Source organism: Euprymna scolopes, chromosome 11, assembly GCF_053919585.1.
Source record: "Euprymna scolopes isolate OS-2025 chromosome 11, ASM5391958v1, whole genome shotgun sequence".
Classification (NCBI taxonomy): Eukaryota; Metazoa; Mollusca; class Cephalopoda; order Sepiida; family Sepiolidae; genus Euprymna; species Euprymna scolopes.
In genome coordinates, this window is record NC_136492.1 from 19,999,278 (window position 1) to 20,025,970 (window position 26,693).

Here is a 26,693-nt window from a genome sequence, read left to right on the forward strand (position 1 = left end):
ATGTGTGTGTGCACTTTTGTGTATGTCCACAAAAGGCTTTTTTCGAAGGGGCACTCGGTCGTGTCACTCCTTGTTAAAACTTTTTATATACTGTCTAAATTATAATATCTACGAATTAAAAACTGGGGTTGTGTCTATCTTTAATTTGCCCGACTTTTACCCGCTATTTTCAAGATTTTTTTTCGATTGCAGCGTGTTGGTTTCGCTTTTCAGTATAAAAAAATCAAAACTGAATCGTATCAGGAGTTCCCCGGAAAAACGATGAATGTTTGGTCAATGTCGGTTTTCACTGTCATATCAGACAATTGCTTTCATTTTGACACTCCCCTAATAAACGGGGGAGCTAGTTTATCCCAGCACGTTGGGGAAAACAAAACAGACAAAGTTAGGTAAACAAACTCAAAAGAACTATCCCGCAGTAAAAGGATTTGACCTCATTAAGCACGCACTTTAAAAATGATGTTTGACCTCAATTTGAACTCATTCACTTTTTAATCGCTATATTTAGCATCTTGCATTGCTTCCATTACCGTAGCGCATGTGTTTGGTGTCAGCCGATTGGCCTACCTGCCACCAACCATTTTTCATATAGCTGCTTTTTTGTTTTATTTTTTTAAGTTTAACATATTTTTTTAATATTTAAACAGGGCTAATTTCCTATTTGTTCTGCTTTACCCCCCCCACCACCACCACCAAACACACACCCCTACAAACACCCAGGCAACGCTAGGTACCCCCGCTAGTGAAGAATAAATGATAATAGTTTATTCATGCAGGAGTTTTATTTTTTTTTTATATTCTATCCCTCACAAAAACTACCATTACAAATCAATTGTTTTGAAAGAAAAAAATTGGTAAAAACTACATGAGGTACTTCTATATTATACAAACGGAAACAAATATTGAATTTAAAGCAAGACAAATAGTATCTGCATAATTTTCATGTCACAAATAGTAACATATCCAAAAATTATGAAAAACGATTATGTAGAAAAATAATAATTAATGAAAAAAGAAATGTGTAAAAGGAAGCGAAATCAGTATATTACACTTACAAAAAAAAAAGATAATTTGACAGGGGCAATAATTAAGTTCTGTTGCTTATGTCACGTGACACATGTAATTCAAAATGTCGGACACAATTTATTCCCCATATAAACTTTATCGTAAACGGTTTTTCATTAATAATCATTTTTCTATCAGTTTCCGTAATTTTTGGATATGTTACTATTTGCGACATGACAATTTGTTTTACTTGAAATTCAATTTTTCATTTGTATAATATAGAAACACCCCAAATAATTGTTTGCTATTATTATTATTATTATTATATAACTTAGTAGAGGTTGGTGAGATGTTTGTTGGAAATAGTCGATTTGAGGTAATGTCTGCAGTTATCTGACTGGCCTTGCTTGCCATGCAGAAGAAAAAAAGGGTCACCTAAATTTCATTTAGAAAGATAAAGGCTGCTGGAAAAATGGTCGGATCCTTCTATCGATCCAGTAGATATCTCACTGCTGATGCAATTCTCTATCTATATAAGAGCCAGATACGTCCAAGGATGGAATAATGTTGCCACATATGGGCAGGAGCTGCTAGAAAAGACTTGTCCTGCCTTATATGGAATGGCTCATCGAAAACTTGTTTACGTTAGACTTGAAGACAACCATATTGTAGTCAGCTGGAAAGCAGAAAAACAGGAGACAATTCCATAGGCATAGTAAATTCGTGGCCTGATGGGAGATGTCCTTTTCTCTTCACTGCAACCTCTATCTCACAGAAGAGATGTTGCGAGTTTGTCTCTGTTTTATCGTTATTTTCATGGAAAGTGTTCAACTGAGCTTCAATCTATGGTCCCCCCTCGCCAAACTTTCACCAGAAACACTAGACTAGCTGAAAACATTATCAATAATTTCCCCACTCTTTATCTGTACCTAAACCTAAACATAGATTCCATGATCAAAGCTTCTTTCTTAGAACTGAACGCCTGTGGAATTGTCTTCCGTTTTCCTGCTTTCCAGCTGTCTATAATATGGTTGTCTTCAAGTCCAACGTGAACAAGTTTCTGATGAGCCGTTCCACTTAAGTTAACAAATGTACCGAACTTCCATTACTATATTGTCCTTTTGACTACTCTACACTCTTTAACCCTTTTCCTTGAGTGGCCTATCGGCCTTGATAAGTGGTGACGCCTATGTAAAAAAAAAAAAAAAGAAAAAAAGAAGATAAACACCTCTACATTTTGTTTTATTTTCATTTAATATTAATATCAAAGAAGAAACACAGCAATATAAGACCAGTTAGTTCAGCCAACATTAAGAGGATCTTTGCATTAGTCTTGAATTACTTGAATTGATTATGATTAAATTATAGACAAAACTATTGCATACATAGAGAGGTATAAAGAACAAGATTAAACGTGTTTAGATGTAGATATGCAAATTTAAATATGAAGAAGTAATTATTTTATGTTTTTATGTACCCGTCCTATGAAAATAAGACCATGGTTTAAACAATTTATCTTGTTTATTTTTTCATTAAATCATTTTAATTAATAACTGCTAATATAAAAAAAATATTCAATGATATGATACATTGAGGTATTAAAACAGTGAATTAATGAAGACCAATAGACTAACGAGTCAAATGAGCTGGAATAAAGGAAACAGGGAATAGATCAGACAATTCTGAAGAACACACGCCATAATAGTATTTGTAGAAAAGACTGAGACTAGCAACATCACGTCTGTGAGAAAGAGATAGCAGGTTGCAGTGAAAAAGAAAACACGGGGCTGATCAAATTACAGATACGTTTTTGCAATTTATCAAGAACCTTCAAATGGGGCACAGATTCACTAGCACAAATGTGACATATTTTTATTTCTATTATATTTATTTTTCTTGCATATTTTATATTTTTTCTTTTTATTTCATATTTATATTCTTATTTCTTTTATTTTTATTTTATTTCTTATTTTTATTTATTTTATTTCATATTTTTATTTGTTTTATTTTATTTCATATTTTTATTTGTTTTATTTTATTTCATATTTTTATTTGTTTTATTTTATTTCATATTTTCATTTCTTTTACTTTGATTTCATATTTTTCTTTTATTTTTATTTCATATTTTATTTCTTTTATTTTTATTTCATATTTTATATTTTGTTTCTTTTATTTTCATTTCATTTTTATTTCTTTTATTTTCATTTCATATTTTTATTTTGTTTCTTTTATTTTCATTTCATTTTTATTTCTTTTATTTTCATTTCATATTTTTATTTTGTTTCTTTTATTTTCATTTCATTTTTATTTCTTTTATTTTCATTTCATATTTTTATTTTGTTTCTTTTATTTTCATTTCATTTTTATTTCTTTTCTTTTCATTTCATATTTATTTTTTATTTATTTTATATTTATATTTTTTTCATATTTTTATTTTCTTTTGTTTCTTTCATTCATGTTTGTTTATAAAGTTATTGGATATAAAATAGCTCCCTAAACTTTTCAATTTTTTAATACATGAGAATTAGCTAATAAATTACTTTCTATCTGACAATTTAAATGTTTTCAAATTTCTTTAAAATTTCAAATAATCAAAGGTAATACATTTTTATTTTTATTTTCAATTAATGGTTGAAATGCTTGTAATGAAACCAAAAGGCACATAGGTACAAATCACTAAATCAATCATTCACCTAAAAATAAGTTCAAAGTAAAGAGATTTTAGCCACTATTAAACGTGCAACATCATCCACACAAAGCCTCAATATTACAACCCGAGCTGAGGACATGTTATTTACAAAAAACAAAACAAAAAAAAAAAACTCTTTCCTTCCCTGATGAATATTTTACTATCCAAAATTAATAAAAAAAAAAATTTAAGTTTAAAAAAAATCTAATGACTTTTAATGAAATATTTGCATTGTAATGCCATTTTGAAAATATTTTTTTATTTAGTCAAAGTCTTAATTTTCTTAAAGATGCTTCTAAGAACGTTTTGAAAATTCCTATTATACATATACACCCACCTTATATTTACTAGTGGATGTATCTAATGGAATCAGGGCCCATAGGCATTATAACAATTAGCAGAAGGCGTCAGGGTCTAGGAGTTGAATTTCCTGAGACTAGCTACAATAGTGAGATACTGGAGTTCATTTTTTTTTTTTTTTTTACATAGGCATCACCACTTATCAAGGCCAAGAGGCCACTCGAGGATAAGGGTCACAGAGGGTACAGTAGAAATTGGACAATATAGTAACCGTTAGTAATGGAGATTCGTTAAATTTGTTACCTTATATGGAATGGCTCATTGTAAACTTGTTTACGTTAGACTTGAAGACAATCATATTGTAGTCAGCTGGAAAGCAGAAAAACAGGAGACAATTCCATAGGCGTGCGGTTCTAAGAAAGAAGCTTTGCTCATGGAATCTATGTTTAGGTTTAGGTGTAGATAAAGAGTGGAGGAAACTAGTGATAATGTTTTCTGGTAGACGGGTTTATCTGTTTAAGCGATAGCATTACAGAAGAAAAAAAAAATTTTTTTTCTGTAAATAAAATATCTTTAGCTTTGTACCGATGATGTCTGCTGTAGATTGGATAAAATCTTTTTGAACTTAGTCATCCACAGACAGTACTGTTTTGCTGTATCACAGCTCATCAAGGCAGCTAGACAGTCAACTACCTCAAGCCAGGATCGAAACCGACTGCCCAAACGACAGTCAAGGCCTCTCATCATTACACTGTATCGCTACTGCTGTGCAGGTAGTGAATTAAAAATGTTTTGTTCCTCGGCAGTACAACTTTGATGACCAACGTCAGAAGATTCCCCACTTTGATCTCAGACAACATAAAAGAGAGTGGTATTTTGATAAACCTAGACCCTTTGACATTTATGGTTATTATGGACTGGGACCCTTTGGCATCTCTGCATTTTTCATCAGAGCAGCAACCTTGTTGTGAGCAGGTTCCAAATGGTCAACTGGAACCCTTGGTGACATCACGAGTAGTAGAGGTATAATTCATTTTCAGTAGTAGAGGTATAATTCATTTTAAACTCACCTCGATAACACGTTGAGGAAGCCAGTGAAATTTGCGTTTCAAATGTTCAACTGGTAGCAACAATAATTGCTTCAATGACATCGACGCTAACATCAGTTGAGAACTGAAAATAAAACATGATAACAAATAATGAAAGCGTAAAAAAAAAAAGTGATGATAATATATTATTGGATTATTCAAACTACTAAAACTCAATTTTCTTTTCTCATTCTTTTTGCTGGGGATGGGGTATCTTACTGGATACCAAACTTTCACCTTCTTTTACGGAGTAGACGATGCCCTTTTTCTTTCCTGTAACCTTTTTTCTAACAGAAGAGATCTATGAGCCTGTATCTGCTTTATCTTTATTTTCATGGCAAGTGATTGTCTGAACTTCAATCTATGGTCCCACCACTTTCTAAACTTTCACAAAAAAAAAAAAAAAAAAAAAAAAAACGCCCGTCTAGCTACAACCACCATCAACATTTTCCCCCACTCTCTATCTGTGCTTAAATCTAAACGCAAATTCCATGAAATTAGCTTCTTTCCTAGAACTGCCCGCCTGTGAAACTGTTCTGCTGGCCTGCTTTTCAGCTGACGACAATATGACCATCTACAAGTCCAATGTAAACAAGTTCTTGCCGAGCTGCCCCCCCCCAATGCCAATAATCTATTTCTGACCCATTTCCACCACTAACTATTAATACAGTGTTGTCTCAGGGACTCTGTACACTCATTAACCCTTATCCTCAAGTAGCCTTCGGACTTTGATAAGCAGTAACTCCCATGTAAAAATTTTTTTAAAAATCTCCATTCGAGAGATCATAGTTAGTTCATACCAAAATCAGATTGGCAAGGTCTTTGTCATTTTTGAGGATAGCTTCTTCTCTATCAGTCTCAGGTAATCCATCTTCTCAGACTTTGCTTTCTGACCCTTTAAGAAGGAGTTAGTTTATTGCTAACCGCCTGAAGTGCTTCCCCTAGGTAATACCAACAGGACTATTCAGGGAACTTTTGTTTGGCCAGAGTGCTCTTCCTCTAGGGTACTTGTTTCCAATCCCAATTTCCCGACCTTGTGTCACATCTTCCTGCCATAGGAAGGAAATAATTTCCAACTGAAAGATCTTGTGTGCTACTTGAGACTTGTCAAAAGTAATGTTCATACAAGTCAGTTTTTATGTTCGTAGATTAACAATTGATAAATCTCAACTGGTATCATCGTCCAAGTGATATCTATAGATTCAAACAGTACAAGCAAAGGCAGTTAGTTAGGTTTTTGCAGGTCTTAGAGACAGAAACCAGGTACCATTATAACCTCAAAATAAAACATTATTGCTTGTTTTAAATTCAAGTTGTAATCTTTTATATAAGGAAAATTAATTTCTGTTACAGTAATAATCGACAACACATTGACACTATGACCAGTGCCAAAATTAAGCAATGAATTCCGACAAAGACAACTAATGAGCAGACGATCACGGTCTGTGCTGTGAGCACAAACACTAACATAGGTTCACAAATGTATTTTGCTGCAGAAAATGACAAATTCAAAACCTGTAAATTTAAACTTAGTACAAATAAAACTTTGGTTTTATCCAGAATTCCTCCTATATTAAAAAGCAAAATTAAAGAAAAATCTGTATGATGTACGTACCCATGTCGAAATGAAAATATAATATTCTAAAACTCACGTACATTGCTCAAGTAGTTTAATTTTTAATAAGAAAATCAAATTTTATGAGTACACAAAAAGTGACTGTCTCGTACATCATTTTTTAATTAAATCTTAAGAAACAAACAGAGATAACTCAGCAATAATTCTTACAAGATATATGTCGTAATGCATATGAATTCTCATTAATCACTTAAAAATGATTTTCTTATAATATTTTAATTTCATCACGAGTATGCGCATCATACAATTTTTTTCTTTTTGTTTTTCTGAACAGGAAGCAATACTTTTCCTACAACTTTTGAACTTATTCAAAATCTACTTTATAAAACTCACTATGTTTGTTTGTCTGTCTCCATATTTTCAAACTCTATTTCTTTCAAAACTAAAAGTCGCAGAGCGGCGCTAGGATCTTGAAATGATTGGATTTTTTATGGACCATTTTTTTTTATGCATCTTTAGCGAGTAAAAATAGTTTTTAAAGGGTCAAAAAGGGTTCAAAATTGAAAAAATTGTTATACGTTATGTACATTCATCTTAGTTTATTTTTAAATCAGTTCATATGCGTGTCACGTTGGTACAGTGGTAACATCACCAGCTTTGAATGCTACAGTTTTGCTTTCAGTTTCAATTCTAGCTAATGGCACCCAAATACTGTTTTTTTGTTTTTTATTTTTGAAATCACGACTATAATAATATATACGAAATCTGGACAAATTAAAATACAATATTTACACATATTTTACGACTGGGCAAAGCTAGTTGTATATAATGGGCAATTTATGAACTATAAATCTCCTTACCAGAAAGAATTTAGACACGGCCAACTTATCAAGAATTTCTCTTCCTACAATAAAGCAAAAAAATAAAAAAACATTTAAGAATATTGAAATAATCAACATGATTAAACATTTTGGAGTGCTTGTGCAGTATGCCAGGTTTTTCAACAAATGTATTTCAGATAATAAACATTATTACGTACTTACATGTCATGTCAAAATTAGTATAAATTCCAAAAATTACGAAAAATAATTCAGTAGAAAAATGATTACATGTAAAAATAGAATTTATCAAATTGAGTTTTATCTGGGTTGAACGATAAAGTTGTCGCTCTAAAGACAACAACACTACAGCTTTATTTTAAAAATTTTTATTGAAAAATTAAATTCAGATAACTTGATTATGTAGTAGAGCTGACATCTATTTAATATAGCCGCCTCAGTCAGCGCCTTGATATGGGTCCCGAACTGGGAGCATGCGTTTTCCATAAGCGCCGGCGGGAGGTCAGCGAATACTTGGCAGATGGCGGTGATCAGGTTGGCTTTGGTATTGTGGGAGGTTATGTTTGTGATGTTCTCAACGTATGACCAAGCAAAGTAGTCCAGTGGATTCAGGTCGGAGGAGGAGGGGGGGGCAGCGAGAGAAGGATACAAAGTCGTAACACTTCTTCTGAAGAGAGCCTGTGTCTCTTTGAACTTGTGGGCCAGCGCAGAGTTATGTTGCCACACCCAGAGTCTGTCAGCAGCCACCTGATTGCACCAGGGGATTACCACACTCTTTAGCACATCCAGGTACACTTTGGTGTTTACTTTCAAGCCGACTTCAAAGATGTGAGGTGGCATGATGTGGCCCTCACTTGAAACTACACTAAAGACCATAACTATGACAGGAAACTTTGTTTTCATCACCCTGGGCATGTCCGTTATTTGTGACAATCCAGCGATGCATTTTGAGGATGCTGGCAATGGTCCTGTTGTCATAACTTGGATCGGTAGAGAGCATGCGTTGTACAGTGGCGCATCTCCGATCTTGCTCGTTGAACATTGTCACTTTCGGACATGATCAAAGATTCCTATCACTCTTAGGATTTGTACAAAACTGGCTAAATAGTAGATGGTCTGCAACAAAAAGAAAACTGGTTTTTATCAAATGGAAATGGAATCATGTCTTTTCTAGAGCGGCAATTTTATTGTTCCATCCTCTATTAAAGTAGGAAAATTCTTAAAATCTTGTGCTTTATGACAAACTTATTTATCTCCCTTTCTTTCCATGAAATCTGCCATTGAAACAAATGTTAATTATTAAATATTTATGCAAACCTTTTGGAATTTAAAAAAATTAATGGAAACTTTTTAGAATTTTCAAAAAATTTGTGAAAACCTTTAAAAATTTCTACAAAATGTATAAAACCTATTGGAATTTTCATAGATTTTTCAGAAATATTTAAAAATGCATAAAACTGGCCTCGTTGAAACACTGGTTTAGATTGTGACATCATAATAGATGCGTATCACACACACACATTCATCTTACCACATTCTAAAACAAATCCATATACAAAATATCTCCACAATATTCTTTTCCCTTGACAGAGTAAAAGAGTATAAAATTAACTCCAGCAAAATTTTTTCTTAATTCCAAAGCAAGCAGAGTTTATGCCATCGTTGAGATGCTTTGTTCTCTGTTGGCTAAGTGCCATACCTAGGCGGCATTCACCCTAGATGGGTTTAACCAGCTTCCCCCGAAGAAGAAAGTTTCATCGGAGTATGAAATTAACAAGCGGTCTCCCAGTCGCATGCATAGTTGACGACGTTAGGTTTTTGCAGGGAGGTGTCAATGTTCTCCTATATACATCACCCAAATGGTCACCTAACTGATATTGACCAGGTTTAACGTTGCTTAACTTCGGTGATCTAGTGAGAATCGGTGTGTCAATGTAATTATGTCATATTGGCTAAAGTATGGTCACCTGCTTTGAGAAGGAGTTAGTTTATTGCTAATCACCTGAGGTGCCTCTACTTGGGGAATGCTGATGGGGCTGTCCAAGCATTTTTTGTAAGCCAGGGTGCTCTTCCTCTAAGGCAATGGTTTTTCAAACCCCACTTTCTCACCTTGGGTTATATCTTCCCACTGATTATTATAGCATACAAAACCGATTTTACAATCTGGTACGGAGATGGTCCCTTTCATCCTCTACAAACATTCTCACAAAAGAGACGTTGTAAGTCTTTTCTTTACTCTATCTTATTTCAATGTAAGGTGCTGCTGAACTAAGCTTTGATCTCTGGAGCCATTTCCTTGTAAAACTTTTGCAGCAACAACTCATCTTTCAACCACAACTGAAAAGAATTTTTCTTTCGTCTTACACATGTGTGTGTGTATTTGGGTTTAACCGGCTTCCTCCAAAGGTGGAAGTTTCATGGGATTATGAAATTCACAAGCGGTCCCCAGACACATGTATATCTCTGTCAGGGAAGGTGACGACGTTAGGTTTTTGCAACTCTTGCAGGCAGGTGTCGACATCCTCCTACAATACAACGTCTGGAATTGCCAAATTAGTCACCCACTTTAGCAATGACCAGATTCAACGTTGCTTAACTTCGGTGATCTGACGTTAACCAGTCTTCTTACATGTGCCTAACATGAAATGGAATTTTCAGGAGTTTTTTTTCCAAGACCTTCTCATCACATTACCATGGGTTTACTTCAATCAAGCTAGGACACGGTCATCTTCAAATATTTGTCATAAACCATCCTAAGTGATCAAATTTTGTTCATTCCATTCATCAATTTTTATCCTCTCATAATATTCTCCATCATTCCACTGACAAGCCATCCATCTAACTGACTCTTATAATCGAATGGCTTTTGGACTTGATAAGTGGTGACTTGTTAGTAAATAAAATTAAAAAAATTATTTATTCAAGCAATATTAATTGTGAATGTTAATTATTCTATGTCTCCGGTCAATCTTGAAACACAAAGGATAACCCCTGTAGGGACAGCTGTGCATGTAATTGTGAGGCAAGAGTTGCGCAATCTTCAACCAGATCTCTCCTGGATTGGCACTGTTTGAGTCCAATGGCAAGGAGAAGCCCAAGACGACTGGAAACAGGTGCTGTATGTGCTCTCCGCACATACAGCACCTATAAGTCCCAAATGGTCACCCATTTAGTATTGACAAGGTTCAATGTTGCTTAGCTTCGGTGATCCAGCGAAATCCGGTGAAATTAAATTTCCATTGAACTATTTGTTGATTTTAACTAAAAGCAAGGTTATCTACTCAATTGTCATTATGCAATTATTAACATACTAGCAAGGGTACCTGGCATTGGCCAGGTGTGAAGAGGTGGTGTAGTAAGGAACCCTAAAGGGTGGAGAGAGGTGTTAAAAAAAAAAAAAAAAAAAAAAAAAGTAGTAGGCAGGTCGGCCTGAACCCATAATGCAAAGGAGGAAAAGGAGGTGAAAAAAACCCAACGTCTTAGCTCATATGTCCATCGCGAAACCGGAAATCGCAAGCATTGAAATTAAGGATAGTCAATCCAACGGAGACAAATACTTGCGAAGAGCACATACAGCACCTAGAAGTCCCAAATGGTCACCCATTTAGTATTGACCACGTTCAAGTTGCTTAATTTCGGTGATCCAGCAGGAACTGGGGTGTCAACGTGATTAGGCCGTGATTATTAATCCATGATAATATTTACCTTTGTGATATCTTCACTGAGCCAGTCTCGCTCAAGCCATTTTTGACGAGACCAAACTTTTGAGGTTTCAAGGCAATATTCACTAATTTCTCTAATAAAAACTGCCGTCTCATTAATTTCATAAGACAATAAAACCTGAAATATAGAAGATGTGTTATTAATTTTTATAATTGAAGTCATAGATTTATTTTAATTATAAAAAATTAAAACTTATTGGACTTCAACATGGCCTCAAGAGTAGAAAAGCTGCTCAAGCTCCTTCTAGTTTTGGAATCCCGGATAAAATTTTTTTTAAAAAGTGCTTATTTAGAATTACACTTATTTAAAAAAAAAAATACAGAAAAGTCTTTAGGCTCTATATGTACTTGTCACAGAATGAAGATGTCATATTCCAAAAATCACATAAATTGATCAATTTTTTTTTTAATTAAGAAAATAAAAATTTTCGACTTTAGCAATTAAAAAGTTTTAAAGTTATTATGAATACAAACAAAATCTTGGTAGCCGAATTTAATTATCGCCCTTGAATTTTAAAGCAAAATGACACCTTCTTGAACCCATATCACTTTATAAAATTTTATTTTCTTTGTTAAAAACACTACTTGATCAATTATGTGATTTTTGGAATATAACATCTTCATTCCATGGCATATATATACAGCATAAAGATTCTTCCATATTTTTTTTTTTTTAAATAAGTGTAATTCTAAATAAGCACCCCAAAACAAATATAACAGAGAACATTCGTTGGTAAAAGGGAAAAAGTCAACTTGATGACAGTATCCGGTTTTGACATCGAAAATAGACAAGGAGTGTTTATCACACGTATTAGGGTGATTTTTTTTTTGTGAGGCGGGGAAGCAATAACATGGGTTCTTGTTTAGAATTTCTTAAATTGTTAAAAAAGAAAAAGAAAAAAATCTATATGAGGTATGTACACATTCCAAAAATCACATAAATTGATTAAGTAGTTTTATGAGTAAGCAAAAAGGCTCTGATTTGCACCACCCATATTGAAGAAACAACTCCACAATAATTAAAACTTGCATCATAACCCTTGTAATGCTTATGATTTCCCATGAACCACCCCAAAATCGCTAAAAAAAATCATATTCTTTTTAAAAATAAAACTACTTGATCAATTGACGTAATTTTTGGAATATGATCTTTTCATTATGTTATGGCTATGTACATCATACAAACTTTTCTGTATTTTTGTTTTTTAATATAAGGAAAATTCTGGACAACCACCATAATTTGTTTTCGCTATTTTTTAAATTATACATACACATAAGAAAATCAAACTGGCTTTCATAATTGAAAATTAATTTTTTTTTTCTAATTTTTTTTTTTTTAAATTTTTTTTTATTACAAATTAGCGGGTGGTACCCGGTGTTGCCCGGGTGTTTGGAGGTGTGTGTGGTTTTGGGTAAATCAAAACAAAAGAATAATAAAAAATCGTTGCCCAGGTGTTTGTGTCGGGGGGAGGGGTAAAAATAAAACAAAAAAGTTTTGATAGGTAAGTATAAAGGATCAAACCCGAAGCCTTGAGGCGAAGTTGGAAATTAAAGTGTGAAAAAATAAACGGGTGCCGTTAACCACTGGGCCACCAAGAAATAGTAACGGAAACATATTTGAATTTATTTAAGTATTAAGAATTGGCAGGTGCCCGTGCTTAATAACTTAATGAGGTCAACTTTCACTGCGGGGCAGTATTTTATTTACTGTGGGGCAGTTTTTTTTGTTTCTTTTTTGTTTTCCCAAGGTGTGTGGGGGGGGGTACCAGCTCCCCATAAGGGGATTGTTCAAATTGAATAGCAATTGTCTGATATAAGGAGAAACTACGCATTGATCAAAGCTGATTGCTTTTGGACGTTCCCAGCGGACGATGTCTAAAGCTTTGTTTCACTTTTATTATACCAAAAAGCCCAATCCACATGCGGCGATCGAAAAATGCGGAATATTTAGCTTTTCAAACTCATGCAAATTAAATCGACAAGCAGCCTCCGTTGTTAACTCATAGATATTATCATTTAGACATGATATAACAAGTTTTAAGGAGTGAGCCGACTGATCGCTTCTTGGAAAAAAGCCTTTCTCGGACATACACAAAAAGCGAACATACATACACACACATTTTCGCTTTTATATATATATATATATATATATATATATAGACTAGCAAGCCCGCGTGTTTGTAGGTGTGTGTGTTGGGTGGGGGCTGTGATCAAAACAACCCTGTTAAAAAAGAAAAAACATTGGCCGGGTGTTTGGAGGTGTAAAAGAAAAAAAAAGTTTTAGTAGAAAAGTACTTTGATGTGGAGGTGGAAACAAAATGGAAAAAAAACCAAGGATCTAATCATCTCGGCCATGAGAGAACAGGAATGAAAAGCATCTTAATTTAACGTTTATAAAATGAAATGAAACATGATGCAGCTGCAAGCTAGTTTTCGCTTGTTTTATACTGAAAAGCGAAAGAAACACACGGCAATAGAAATATCTGAAAAAAAAAAACAGCGCGTGAAAGTTGGCCAAACTAAATACACGTGATCCCCATTCTTAAGTCGTAGATATTATCACTTAGACGTGATATAAAAAGTTTTAAGTAGCGAGCCGTGTGAGAAGGCCGATGAAAAAAGCCCCTTTTGCAGACATACACAAAAAGCGAACATACATACATGCATTTTCGCTTTTATATATATATAGATAATCAAATCAAACATTTTTTATCATTGCAAAGTTGTTTTTTATTTTAATATATATTTTTTTAATTATACAATACGGAGCACAATTGAAAATCACATATCAAGTAAAAAAAAAATCTGATGAAACTACACTATACTAGTAAAATTCAGAAAACGAAAAATTGATTTTAAAATAATGATATCTAGTGACTTATTGTGTCAATTTAAACTAAAAGAAATGATATCTACTTAATTGGCATGTCAGAAGTAATTAAGTATTACTGCATTATTTAAAAAAAAAAAACCCAAAACATGAGTTTTTTATCTTTATCATAAAAAAACGGCCCCATATTTCTTTGGGAACAGGTAACAAAATAACAAGGGAAGTAAATAATTGGCAATGCAGGGTGGAACAATAAAAGTGTCACTCTAAAGAAAACAACACTACAGCTTTATTTTAAAACATTCATTGAAAAAAATCAATTCAGATAACTTGATTGTATAGTAGAGCAGACATCTACTCAATATAGCCATCTTCAGCCTCAATCACCACCTCGAGACAGGTTCGGAAGTGGAAGCAAGCGAAAGCTTGGCGAATGATGGCAATCAGACTGGCTCTCGTGTTGTGGGAGGTCATGTTGGTGATGTTCTCGATGTATGACCAAATAAAGTAATCATTTCAGGTTCAGGAGGAGAGTGGCCGATGAGAGAAGGATACAAAGTTGTAGCACTCCTTCTGAAGCCAAGCCTGGGTCTCTTTGGACTTGTGGGCCAGCGCCAAGTCCTTTTGCCATACTCAGGATCTGCCAACGGCTACCTGATTGCACCAGGGTATCAACACACTATTCAGCACATCCAGGTACAATTTAGTGTTTACTTTCAAACTGACTTCAAAGATGTAGAGGTGGCATGATGTGGCCCTCACTTGAAACCACACCAAAGAACATAACTATGACTGGAAACTTTGTTTTCATCACCCTGGGTATGTCCGTTATTTGTGACGATCCAGCGCTGCATTTTGAGGGTGCTGGCAATGGTCCTGTTGTCATAACTTGGATCGGTAGAGAGCATGAGTTGTACAACGGCGCATCTCCGATCTTGCTTGTTGAACTTAGTTGTATCACTTTCAGACATGATAGAAGGCTCCATCCTGTAGTTACACACTATTTACCTCCCTTTGGAACTCTCCTATATTTTTTTGCCAAATGTTATATTTGCTAATTTTTGTCAAAAAATGTTTTATTTCATTATTTTTTTTCTACCTAATCGCTTTTTTTTGGGGGGTAATTTTTGGGTAATATTCATTACTGTAACATGACAAAGTAGAGAGCATTAGTTTGCTTTGAAATTAAAAATTTCAAATTTCACTATTATAATGCAGTTATACCAAAACTTTTTGCTATACTTATGTATCATGCAAAAATAAGTATCCTTACCAAATATTAGGGAAAATTATTGAGCAGGATTTTAATTAAAAAAATAAAAATCACTTTACGTATTTTGTCGATCTGCCATTCACTATTACTTGGTTAAATAACAGACTGAGTTATCCCCCCTGCTTTACGGTATTTACTCATTATTAGTGGCGGATCTGAAAACGATAAAACTGATTTTCTGAACCCTGATATCCATTCTGTAAGTATGGGTTTAATTTTACTGTTAAGATGGTTGTTTGTTTTTTTCTATTAAAAGTTTTTCTATTAAAAATAAAAAATAACTTCTGTAAAACATTTTATCATTGAATAAAATGCTAGATGTGATTAAAAAAAAAAAGGGGGTTGGTGACATTAAAAACTCACCTTAAAGGAACATTCACTTTGGTTACTTAAAATGGCCAACGTGCCCATTAACTTGGAAAGATTACAACTGACATCCGTTCTGAAAAATTTTTACAAATAAATTCAAATCCAATTGTATTTTCTAAAATTTGCAATAAACATTTTACACACGAGACGAAAAATCATGACATAACAATTTTTTAAAATAGATGCTTATATGCATATTAAACTTAAATAGGTTTGTGGAATGGTTCCTGGCTTTAGTAGGTCCATTTTTGATGCCGATAGCATATAAAATAGAAATATATATATATTTTTTTTTTTTTTTACATAAGAGCCACCGCTTATCGAAGCCCTGAGGCCACTCGAGGATAAGAGTTATTGAGTGTACAGTACTCAATGGGATAATATCGTAGTAGTCATTAGTAATGGAAATTTAGTAGATTGGATTACTTAAGGGGGGGGGGTGACGGTTCATCAAGAATTTGTTTATGTTAGACTTGAAGAGTCGAAGTTGTAGTCAGCTTGGAAACAGGCAAAAGGAAGAGAGTTCCACAGGTGTGTAGTTCTAAGAAAGAAACTTTGTTCATGGAATCTACGTTTTGATTAAGGCACAGTCAAAGAGTGGGGAAAATTATTGACAGTGGTTTAAGCTAGACGAGTGTTTTTCGTGAAAGATTAGCAAGGTTTGGGGACCAGAATGAAACAGTGAAAGAATAGAGGGGGGGGGGGTCACTAGTCAACATGTGCAAACTAAAAACATAAAAAGAGTCTTTTATAAATGAAAAAATTGAGAAAAATAAAATTTTATAACAGAACATTTTTATAGAAGAGATGAGAATATAAAAGTTACTTTCAATCACGTGTTTGTAAGTAATATATGTATCCATGTGAGTATTTGGCAGTGTAGCATTGTGTATGTGTGTTGGTTCACCTTGTTCTTGTTGGTGTGCGTGTGTAGCTGTGAGTAGTTGTTTGTTTCTATTTGCCTGACTCCTGCTAGTGTGTGTAAGGATGTGTGCTTGAGATGAAGAAGGATTGTATGCGAGTCATTGAAGATTTCCCCCGCTGTACCCCTCCCCCCTACCCCAAAGGTGGTGTGAGGAGATTTACAAGGTGCTTTCAATAAGTTTCCAGATTTTTTTTTTGTACAGACATTTAAACTTATGATGATCCTTTTTTTTGACAGCACAGGCATCATCTACATGCACTGGGTTTCCACTGGACAGACAGTCAATAAGGAATACTATGTTGAGGATTTAGGGGAGTTCAGAACGAGGCCAGCACTCTTCAAATCGAGTCAGTGGCATTTCCACCAGGACAATACACCCGTCCCCAACTCCATCCTTGTCACAGACTATTTGACCAAGATGGACATCAAGGCAATTCCTCCCCCTGTGACTTTTGGTTATTCCCTAAGCTCAAGGAAAACCTTAGAAACAGCTGTTATGAGACAATTGGGGAGATGAAAGAGGCTGTGATGAAGGTCATTGACACACTCACACAAAAGGACTTCAATGGATCCTTCCAGAAAGAATGGTACAAGTGCATTGCAGCTGGAGGAGATTACTTTGAAGGGGACTAGAATTTCATGCGTGTATTCTCAATAAAAGTGGCCACATGAAAACAGTCTGGAAAATCTACTCAAAAATCGTTTTCTTTATAAAACTAAAATTATTTTATTAATTTGCATGGTTTTTGGAATATGATATTTTGGTTTCATCACGGGCACGTACATTACATAGATTTTTCTTGGTTTTTGAATTTTTAGTACTGGGGAAGTTCTGAACAAGCACACACACACACACATATATATATATGTAATTAGGCAGTAATCATTCTTTAAAGCATATTAAATTAAATACAATTGCCATTCTGTCTCCATTTCATCTGTTGATCATTTCAAAAATTTGAACAAATTTTATGCAGGTCAGATGAGTAAAGTAAGTACACATTTTCCAAAAGTTATCACAAATTTAATTACAAATTTCAATAAATTTTAATTATTTCTTTATTTTAATCATTTTAATCATAATTTGAACCGCCCCCTTAAGTAAACACTACATCAAATCTCCACACTAACGTAATGTACTTGCAATAACCCTTTTCCCTGAGTGGCTTCCGGGCCTTGATAAGTGGTGATCACTGTGTAAAAAAAAAAAACTTATTTAAAGCACCTCATAGGGCGAGTGTACATTCTTGGAGTCATGTTGGCGATGTGGTTGCCAGGTTTTATCTGGAAAAAAAATCTCATTTGATTACTGTTTTTATAAGAGCTTCCAAGGATTTATTATTTAGACATAGACTTGTTACTTTTGGAGTTTGAAACAATTTTCATTCGTGATCGTCCGACACAATAGAGAATCATCACTTGATCATGTAATAGAGATTGCAAGATGTTATATTTTTTTGTGCATGGTAGCAAGAAAATATATGTGAAGTATATTCAAATTTATATATGAGGATAAATGAAATATGTTTTTTTTTTTTTTAGTTTTTTTATTTTTTTTTACAAAGGAGTCACCACTTATCAAGGCCCGGAAGCCACGTAAAGATAAGGGTTAATGAGTGTACAGTGTTGAAAGAGAACATGTTGTAATCGTTAGTCATGAAAATTTGGTAAACTGGATTACTTAAGAGAATGACTCATCAAGAATTTGTTTATGTTGAACTTAAAGACAACCATATTGTAGTTAGTTGGAAAGCAGGAAAACAGAACAGAGTTCCACCAGGCATGTAGTTCTAAGAAACAAGTTTTGTTCATAGAATCTACGTTTATGTTTAGGTACAAATAAAGAGTGAGGGAAATTATTGATAGTGGTTTCATCTAGACAAGTGTTTTTCGTCCAAGACAGAGGAGACCATAGATTGGAGCTCAGACGAGCACTTGCCATAAAAATAACGATAAAGCAGAGACAGGCGCACGTCTCTTCTGTGGGAAAGAGGTTGCAGGAAAGAGAAAAGGGCATCCTCCAATAGTCTACGAAGTCTATTTTGAACTCTCTCAAAGCAGGATAAGCTGTTTCTAGCAGCTTCTGCCCAAATGTGGCAACAGTACTCCATCCTTGGACGTACTTGGCTCTTATACAGGTAGAGAATTGCATCTGCAGTGAGATATCTACTGGAGTGGTAGAACGATGCCACCATTTTCCCAGCAGCCCTGGTTAACAGATTTGACATACATGTTCAATCAGGAGGAAATGTCAGACCTAGAAGCTTGTCAAAATATGGAGCCTTCTCAAGATGAGAGCCATTCATTTCAATTGATGCCAGATAGGGATCAGAGTGTTGATGATGTAAGGATAGAAGCTTGGTTTTAGATGTATGAAAATTAACCAATCACCTCTTTCCCCATTGCACTACGTGATCAAGATCAGGGGAGAGAGAATCAGAGAGAACTTGGTCGTTTATGGCCTTTAAAGTGTTGCCACAAATGGTAGTATCTTCAGCATAAATGTCTTTGAATAATCTTAGGATATGATTTGGGGGATCATTAATGTAGATCAGGAAGAGAGTTCGATCCAGCATGGACCACATAAGGACTCCAGCATTAATATTGTGAGCTTCCGATTTCTGTCCATCAACAACCACTACTCTTATAAACCTATCAGAGAGAAATGATTTATTAATTGAAAAGACATTTCTAGCTATACCATAGCTGGATATTTTGTGGAGTAAACCTTTATGCCATACTCTATCAAAGGCCTTTGATATATCAAGGGTAATTGCTCAAGAAAGGCAGCCTACGTCGAAAGATTTACTAATCCTATGAGATATAACTGTTAGTACATCTGCTGTAGATCTAGCAGAACGAAAGCCATATTACATGTAACTAAGGAGGTTATTTTTGCTGAGGCGGTTGACTACAGGGCTAGTTGCTTTACTGAAATCGAGGTTTTTGATTAGCTTGGCAACATCATGCACAGATATTTGTAAGTCGCATAGCAGGTTTTCAGACACAGGAGAAAGTACGGGGAGTTGGCAGCACTGATCACATAGTGTAGAATTAGCTGCAAAGTTTTTTAGCCAAGAATTTAGCTTTGTTCGATGCTGACGAGATTAGCTCAGGGCCATTGATGATGGTTGGGATAGAACACACACTTTTATTCAGGACCTTGATTGTTATTTGCCAAAATTGGTCGGAACCAAACCATCGCTTAGCTACTTTGGACTTGACGGACTGAGCATACAACTCTCTTGCATGCTTTATTAATCTTTTGCAGTTATTTTTGGCAGTCCTGTTATTGGGGTATTCTGGTATGACACATTTGTTATTGCATAAGTTGTTTTTTTTTTCTAACAACTTCAAATGCACATGATGTCCCCTTGAAAACAAAACATAACTTTCCTCCTGTGTTTGAGAATCCACTTCCATTTTACTGACATTCACTTGACCACTTTATTACAGGGCGCTACACGAATGTACTAGTTATTTATTTATTATTTTTGATTGCATTTTCCGTGGACTTTGACTCGGAACGTATTATTAAATAGACAAATATGATCTTTTGAAATTATCACAAAGGGGAGACAAATCATGATTTATTTAATCAATTTCCAATGAAACAACTTTTTATACAATTTTATTTTTACTTTTTTATAAGTTAAATAAATAAACAAAAAAAAAAAAAAAAAAAAACGATATGACTGGAGAATCTTAAGTAGGACGACCTGCAGTGTGTTTGCGGTATTATGGTAAATGAGAACTTCGGACCAGCATAGACAAGCAAAGGTATAGTGACGAGGATGACCATAGACACCCCCACCCGCCCCCGCTCCCGAGGTGTCTCCCCCTGTTTACACATCGGCTTCTTCAAGCGGATGTGTAAACAGGGAGAGACACCTCATACTTTACTTATTCCAGCAGATGTGTAAACAGGGGGAGACAACTCACGCTTTACTTATTCAAGTAATAATAATCACAGGAAGAGACAACTCTTAACAGGAATAATTTAATAAAGATTAAAAAAGGTAAATAAACAGAATACATTTACTTACATTTTATTTGAATCATTATTCGTGGTTGTTTGCGTGATGATGATGTAGCAAAAAGAGAACTTGATGCTCAGTAGAACGAGACGGAATATAAAAGATTCCAAGAGATTTGCTTTCAACTGAGACGGCGAAGAGAGGACAATAGCATTTCTTTCATCTACTATGATATCTGAAAAATGAAGTTGTCTTGGAGCAGACACCTGGGAGAACATCCTTCCAATAATAACTATATTATACCTGCAAAAAAAAAAAACAAGAGAAAGAAAGTAAAATAATAATAACAGCAATTTTATAGCAAGTTAACAAGTAAGCGCACATTTCCAGCCAAAAATTATCTAACATATAAACTTATTTTGCCAAATTTTCAAAGTTGCACCTAGATAGCATTTAAACTAACAAATCAAACATTGCTTTGAAAACTTGTGTTTCTTTTCTAACACATAATATTATCTTGCCGGATTTTTAAAGTCAGACCCAAACAGCTTTTAAGCTGAGACAAATCAAATTTTGCTTTGAATACTTCTATTTCTTATTTAATACGCAATGTTATCTGGCCAGATTATCAGACCCAAATAGCATTTAAACTGACAAATCAAACATTGCTTTGAAAACTTGTGTTTCTTTTCTAACATATAAACTTATTTTGTTGGATTATCAAAGTCAAACGCAAATATTTTAGTAAAAATTGCCTTACTGAACAAGTGTTTGTGCTCATAGATGGTTATATGTTTACACGTTAGGTTTTTTTGCAGATCTTAAGACGTCTCCTCCAAGTTGCTCTACCAAATTTTTGTGAGGAACCCAGATGTGTTAATATTCATTAAATCATATATAAATTTATGTTGTCAGATTTTCAAAGTCAAACCCAAATAGCATTTAAACTGGCAAATCAAACTTTGCTTTTAATCACCCAATTTTCATTTGTTATTGTTGTACCATGTTATTGGCAATATAATGACATACTTACTTACACTTTATTTAAATAAAATTTACTAGTCTGGTCTAGATGACTGCTAATATGAAATATTTTTAAATAATCACCTACAAATAAAATCAGCAAAGGGATTAACTCATTCTAAATTGAAAAATATCTACCTTAAGTTTTTAAATATGCAAACTAATAGAAACTATGTATTATTTAAGTCATTAAGACTACTCATCTTCAGTTATTCACACAAATTTTTCATCTTCAGGTGTTGAACCCAGGAATCTTTCTGTTGAACTCGAAAATCTGCACGGAATTTCGAATAGAACCCTTTATTCAATTCACAGGGGTAGCATTCTTCCTTTCCATCAGCCATGACTAGGTATAAATCCTAAGTAATTCGCAATTGTATTTTTAAAGTCACTTGCACTGTGGAGAGTGTAATTTTATAACATAATTTTATCAAGTACTTTACCCACTATGCCACAAGTCCGTGCAAAAGAGGATCGCAGGTTACATCGATCGAAATAGTAATCCACATAACTCAAATAATATGAATTATCAATCTTCATCTCATAAGTTAAGAAACAAAACTAAAATGACTTCACTGCATTTCAAGTAGTATCAATATAGAAAGGGACATTAGATGTTTTATTAGACTTTGATTTGGTTTGAATTGAATTGAGACAGCGGAGCAGTTGGAGGAGATTCCAGAGGAGATAGAACAATAAATGTGCACCATCAATATATTAAAGTAAATATTAAACAAGTATTTGTTTTTAATCAAACAGACTCAATTTGTATAATCATTCTACCATTAATAGTAATGACAACCACAGGAGAAAAAAAAAGGAGTATATGTGACAATAATCCGTTTGTGAAGCTTAATATACCAAAAACAGATGTCTTGTTGATTAAAAATTAAGTAATTAAATGAAAAAAGTAAGAAATGAGTTTAGAACAAGTTTTAGCAAAAATGTTTTTGTTTTGCAGACATGCAAGTGTTAACAGTTTGCAAATAATGAAAAAAAAAAAAAAAAAAGAAAAAAAAGAAAGAAAAAAAAAGGCTATTCTTATATTCCATAAAACTGGGAGTAGTCATTATTTTAATTGAAAATGTACAAATGATAACAGCAAAGAATACTTTGTGAAAATTGAAATACAAAAAAGTGTTATTGTCTTTATTATTCCAAGAATCATTAAAAACTGGTGTTATGGGTAGAAGTAAGAATAAATAATTAGTAGTGAGTAAAAATGGCAGCCATCTTCATTTCAAAATGTATATTTATGATAATCAGTTAATCCAGATGAAATGTAATAAGTATTGAAAGAAGATGAAATGAATGCATAATTTCTGGAAACGCACGTGAAGGTTTAGTCTAATTGGATGGTAGAACACATTAGCTTTTGGTTATTAAGCTATGTCTAAATGTAATTGGGAAAAAACAACTTTATGATGTAGATTTCAATACTTACCTTGTCTCTAACAGCTGCAACAGTTGCTTGTTATGAGTTATGACTTCTGAACCAATCAATTTAATGATTTCATTATAAATGCTCATTGAATTATAGTTAGAAACGGCTGAAATAATAATAATAATAATAATAATAATAATAATAATAAATAAAATAAATAAACTGAAATAAAACCCAAAGGAAAATTACACAAATCTAAGGGAACAGAAACTTTCCTTCACTCAAAGAATATCATTTGAATATGTTGTATAGTCATCTATATAATGTGGTCACATAATTTACGAGTATATATGAATGTGTCTATTTTCTGTTTGACGTATAATATATTTATTTCTAAGATGTTGAATGTATATATTATATATTTGAAGTGTATATGTGATTGTCTGGTGATGAGTGTATAAATAGGACATATAACATTTATGATAGATAGTCTTTACAATAATAGGTGACAGATACAGTTCTCTTTGAGGCGGGATTAACATTGACCAATGTAGAAACATACCTTATTCATCTGGGTTTATCTTGATTTGACGGATATTTGGAAAAACTGCAAATGAAGATTCGCATGACCCAAAGTCTTTATTGTATTTACAGCAACTTTATTTATTAATGTTTCCTCATTGGAAAGCTGCATGCTGGTCTTATTGATATTTTATGACAGTCTCTCCTGCTCGGACCCATTACAGTCAGTGGACCGTATCTCTTCCTCTGACTGCTGACTGTGTCTGCCAACTGTGACTACCACTTCCCTTCTAAATGACGTCATCAATACATATCACCACATGACCATCGTCTGATCTCTGTAACGTAGTCATCCATGTTTATTTTTACTTACCAAATTCCTTTTCTTGACGTTACAATTCCTGGGAACTATTTTAATGTAAATATTTTCTAAATTTAAAATACCTTTTTTGCCGATAATTGGCCATAAGCTGGTTACCCAGTATTTTCCAGGAACCAATAAGATAACAAATGTCCCAGCTGAAGATTAGTCAGCTTATCGGTAACTCTGAGACAAACGCAAGACGTTTAGGATTTCCAGACAATCTAAATATATTTAAGAGTCAGAGTTGTTCAAGGCATAATCATGTTGACACTCCAGTTTCTCGTTGGATCACTGAAGTTAAACAGCATTGAGCCTGATCAGTAAGAGATGGGTGACCATTTTAGAAAGCAAGCACTGTACGTAGAAGGACCTCAGCACCTCCTTGCAAGAGCTGCAAAAACCTAATGTTGCTATCAGTCCTGACAGGGATATGCAAGCGATTTGGACCATTTGTGTATTTCATATTCCTGAAACTTTCTGAGGAAGTTGGTTCAACCCGATTATCACTTCAGTTCAGTACAGTAAGGCAGTTTGTAGCTTGGAGAGATTCCAGAAAGTATTTAGCTTTAGACAGATGAAGGTAAATCCGAGTAAGGTGAGAGAGATTGCAGATTGGCGCAGAGCTGTGATGAATGACAATGATGCCTACATAGACAAATTATCTCAGGTCTTAGTTTATATGCTGGAACTGAACTACGTTTTTGGGAGTGCTTTGTGTGAGACTATCGCACACACACATACACAGAACACAAATGAAATATGCATAATATACCAGAGTTTATTAAGCAACGTTGAGCCTGGTCAGTACTAAAATGGGTGACCATTTAGGAATCCCAGGTGCTGTATGTGCTCTCCACTTATTTCAACATTGTTTCCAGTCTTCTAGCACTTCTCCTTGCCACTGGACTCAAGTAGTGCTGATTCAGGAAATGTGGTTGGGAGTTGTGCAACCCTCACAATTACTTGCACAGCTACAGGGGGATATCTTCTGTCTCTTGGGACTAAAGGGAGATATTGAGTTTGTGTTTCTTCTTGTGAGTCTGCACGGTTTTGTTTTTGTATCCTTGTAAACCAGTGCATGTCACTGTGGCAATCACCAAAGATGAGAGATGACAACATGGCCAGAATAGAAGATGAAGGTAAAGAAAAGCATGGCACAAAAGTGTTGGGATCGATGATTATTAAGAGGAGTTCCACAGATATTGAAAAACTAACTATAATAACCTTTAATATTCTCAAGAACAAAAATTTAAATTTGTTACATAATATTATTGCAATGTGATTTGATTCATCATAACTTGAACATATTGAAAAAGTAAATAAACTCCAAGACGAAAGATAGCTTTTGAAGTACTTTAAAGATTTCTACGAGGAGGAAGGGGGGGGGGGGTCCAAAGTAATGTCTCCTATTTTTTTATTCCACTTGAATGGATCAGAGGGGATTGTAAATTGCATTGTTATGGCCACTGAACTTATGCATTCATGAGTTGAAAGTTTCATCTCTCTGTTGAAGATATTGAAAGTGTGAGATTCTAAGAAAACAATCCTTGTCCTGGACGTGCGTCAGAAGCATAGATGCGTCACTGAATTCCTGGAAAAAGTTTATTGAGAATGGTGGTGACTATGTAAAAAAAATAAATTCTGGAGCAAAAATGGTTGCTTGTTTTAATGATACTACTACCATCTTCATAGCCCTTTAACTTTTCGAGTTAAAAAAAAAATAGGCAGCTTTACCTTTGGAATGACCCTTGTATGACAAAGCTTGCCCTGGAGCCCATACACAGCCATCATTCATCATCAGTAAAAATGTATTTTTTTTTTTTTACATGGAGGTCACAACTTATCAAGGCCTAGAAGCCACTCGGGGATAAGGGTTATTGCGTGTACAGTAATCAATCGGATAGTATCATAGTAATCATTAGTACTGGAGATTTGATAAAGTGTCTTACTTAAGGGGGCGATTCATCAGGAATTTATTTACATTTGACTTGAAGACATCTAAGTTGTAGTCGGGTGGAAAACAGGCAAATGGAAGAGAGTTCCATAGGTGTGCAATTCTAAGAAAGAAGCTTTGTTCATGGAATCTACGTTTTGATTTAGGCACAGATAAAGAGTGGGAAAAATTACTGACAGTGGTTTCAGCTAGACGGGTGCTTTTCGTGAAAGATTAGCGAGGGGGACCAGAGATTGGAGCTCAGACGAGCACTTGCCATGGAAATAACGATAAAACAAAGACAGGCTCGCAACGTCTCTTCTGTGGGAGAGAGGTTGTAGGGAAAAGAAAAGGGATTCCCCCACTAAACCACAAAATCTATTTTGTACTCTGTCAAGGTAGAATAGGCTGTTTTTAGCAGCTCCAACCCAGATGTGGCAGCAGTACTCCATCCTTGGACATACTTGGCTTTTATACAGATAGAGAATTGCATCAGTAGTGAGATATCTTCTGGAGTGGTAGAAGGATCCTACCATTTTCCCAGCGGCCTTGGCAACAGACTTGATGTACGTGTTCCATTTCAGATCAGGAGTAAAGGTCAAACCCAGAAGCTTATCAAAACATGGAGCCTCCCGAAGACAAGAGCCATCCATTTCAATTGATGCCAGATGGGGATCAGAGCATTGATGATGTAAAGATAGGAGCTTGGTTTTAGATGCTTTAAAAGAAATGGGCCACCTCTTCCTTCACTGTACCACGCGCTAAAGATCAGAGGAGAGAAAATCAGAGAGAATTTTGTCATTTACGGCCTTTGATGTGTTGCCATAGATGGTCGTGTCATCAGCATAGATGTCAATGAATGATTTAAGTATGT

General features: G+C 34.4%; 1 protein-coding gene across 1 annotated transcript in view; it reads right to left on the minus strand.

Moving 5' to 3' along the window:
• LOC145288268 (uncharacterized) overlaps positions 1-26,693 on the minus strand; it is a 72,895-nt gene that overhangs the window by 28,862 nt on the left and 17,340 nt on the right. Inside the window, exons 9-14 of the mRNA XM_080136305.1 lie at positions 23,061-23,166; positions 20,663-20,896; positions 15,686-15,764; positions 11,203-11,337; positions 7,519-7,562; positions 5,065-5,167 (exon numbers count right to left, since the gene is read on the minus strand). Of these exons, the coding sequence (XP_079992431.1) occupies positions 5,065-5,167; positions 7,519-7,562; positions 11,203-11,337; positions 15,686-15,764; positions 20,663-20,896; positions 23,061-23,166 (701 nt within the window). The remainder of the gene's footprint in view (positions 1-5,064; positions 5,168-7,518; positions 7,563-11,202; positions 11,338-15,685; positions 15,765-20,662; positions 20,897-23,060; positions 23,167-26,693) is intronic.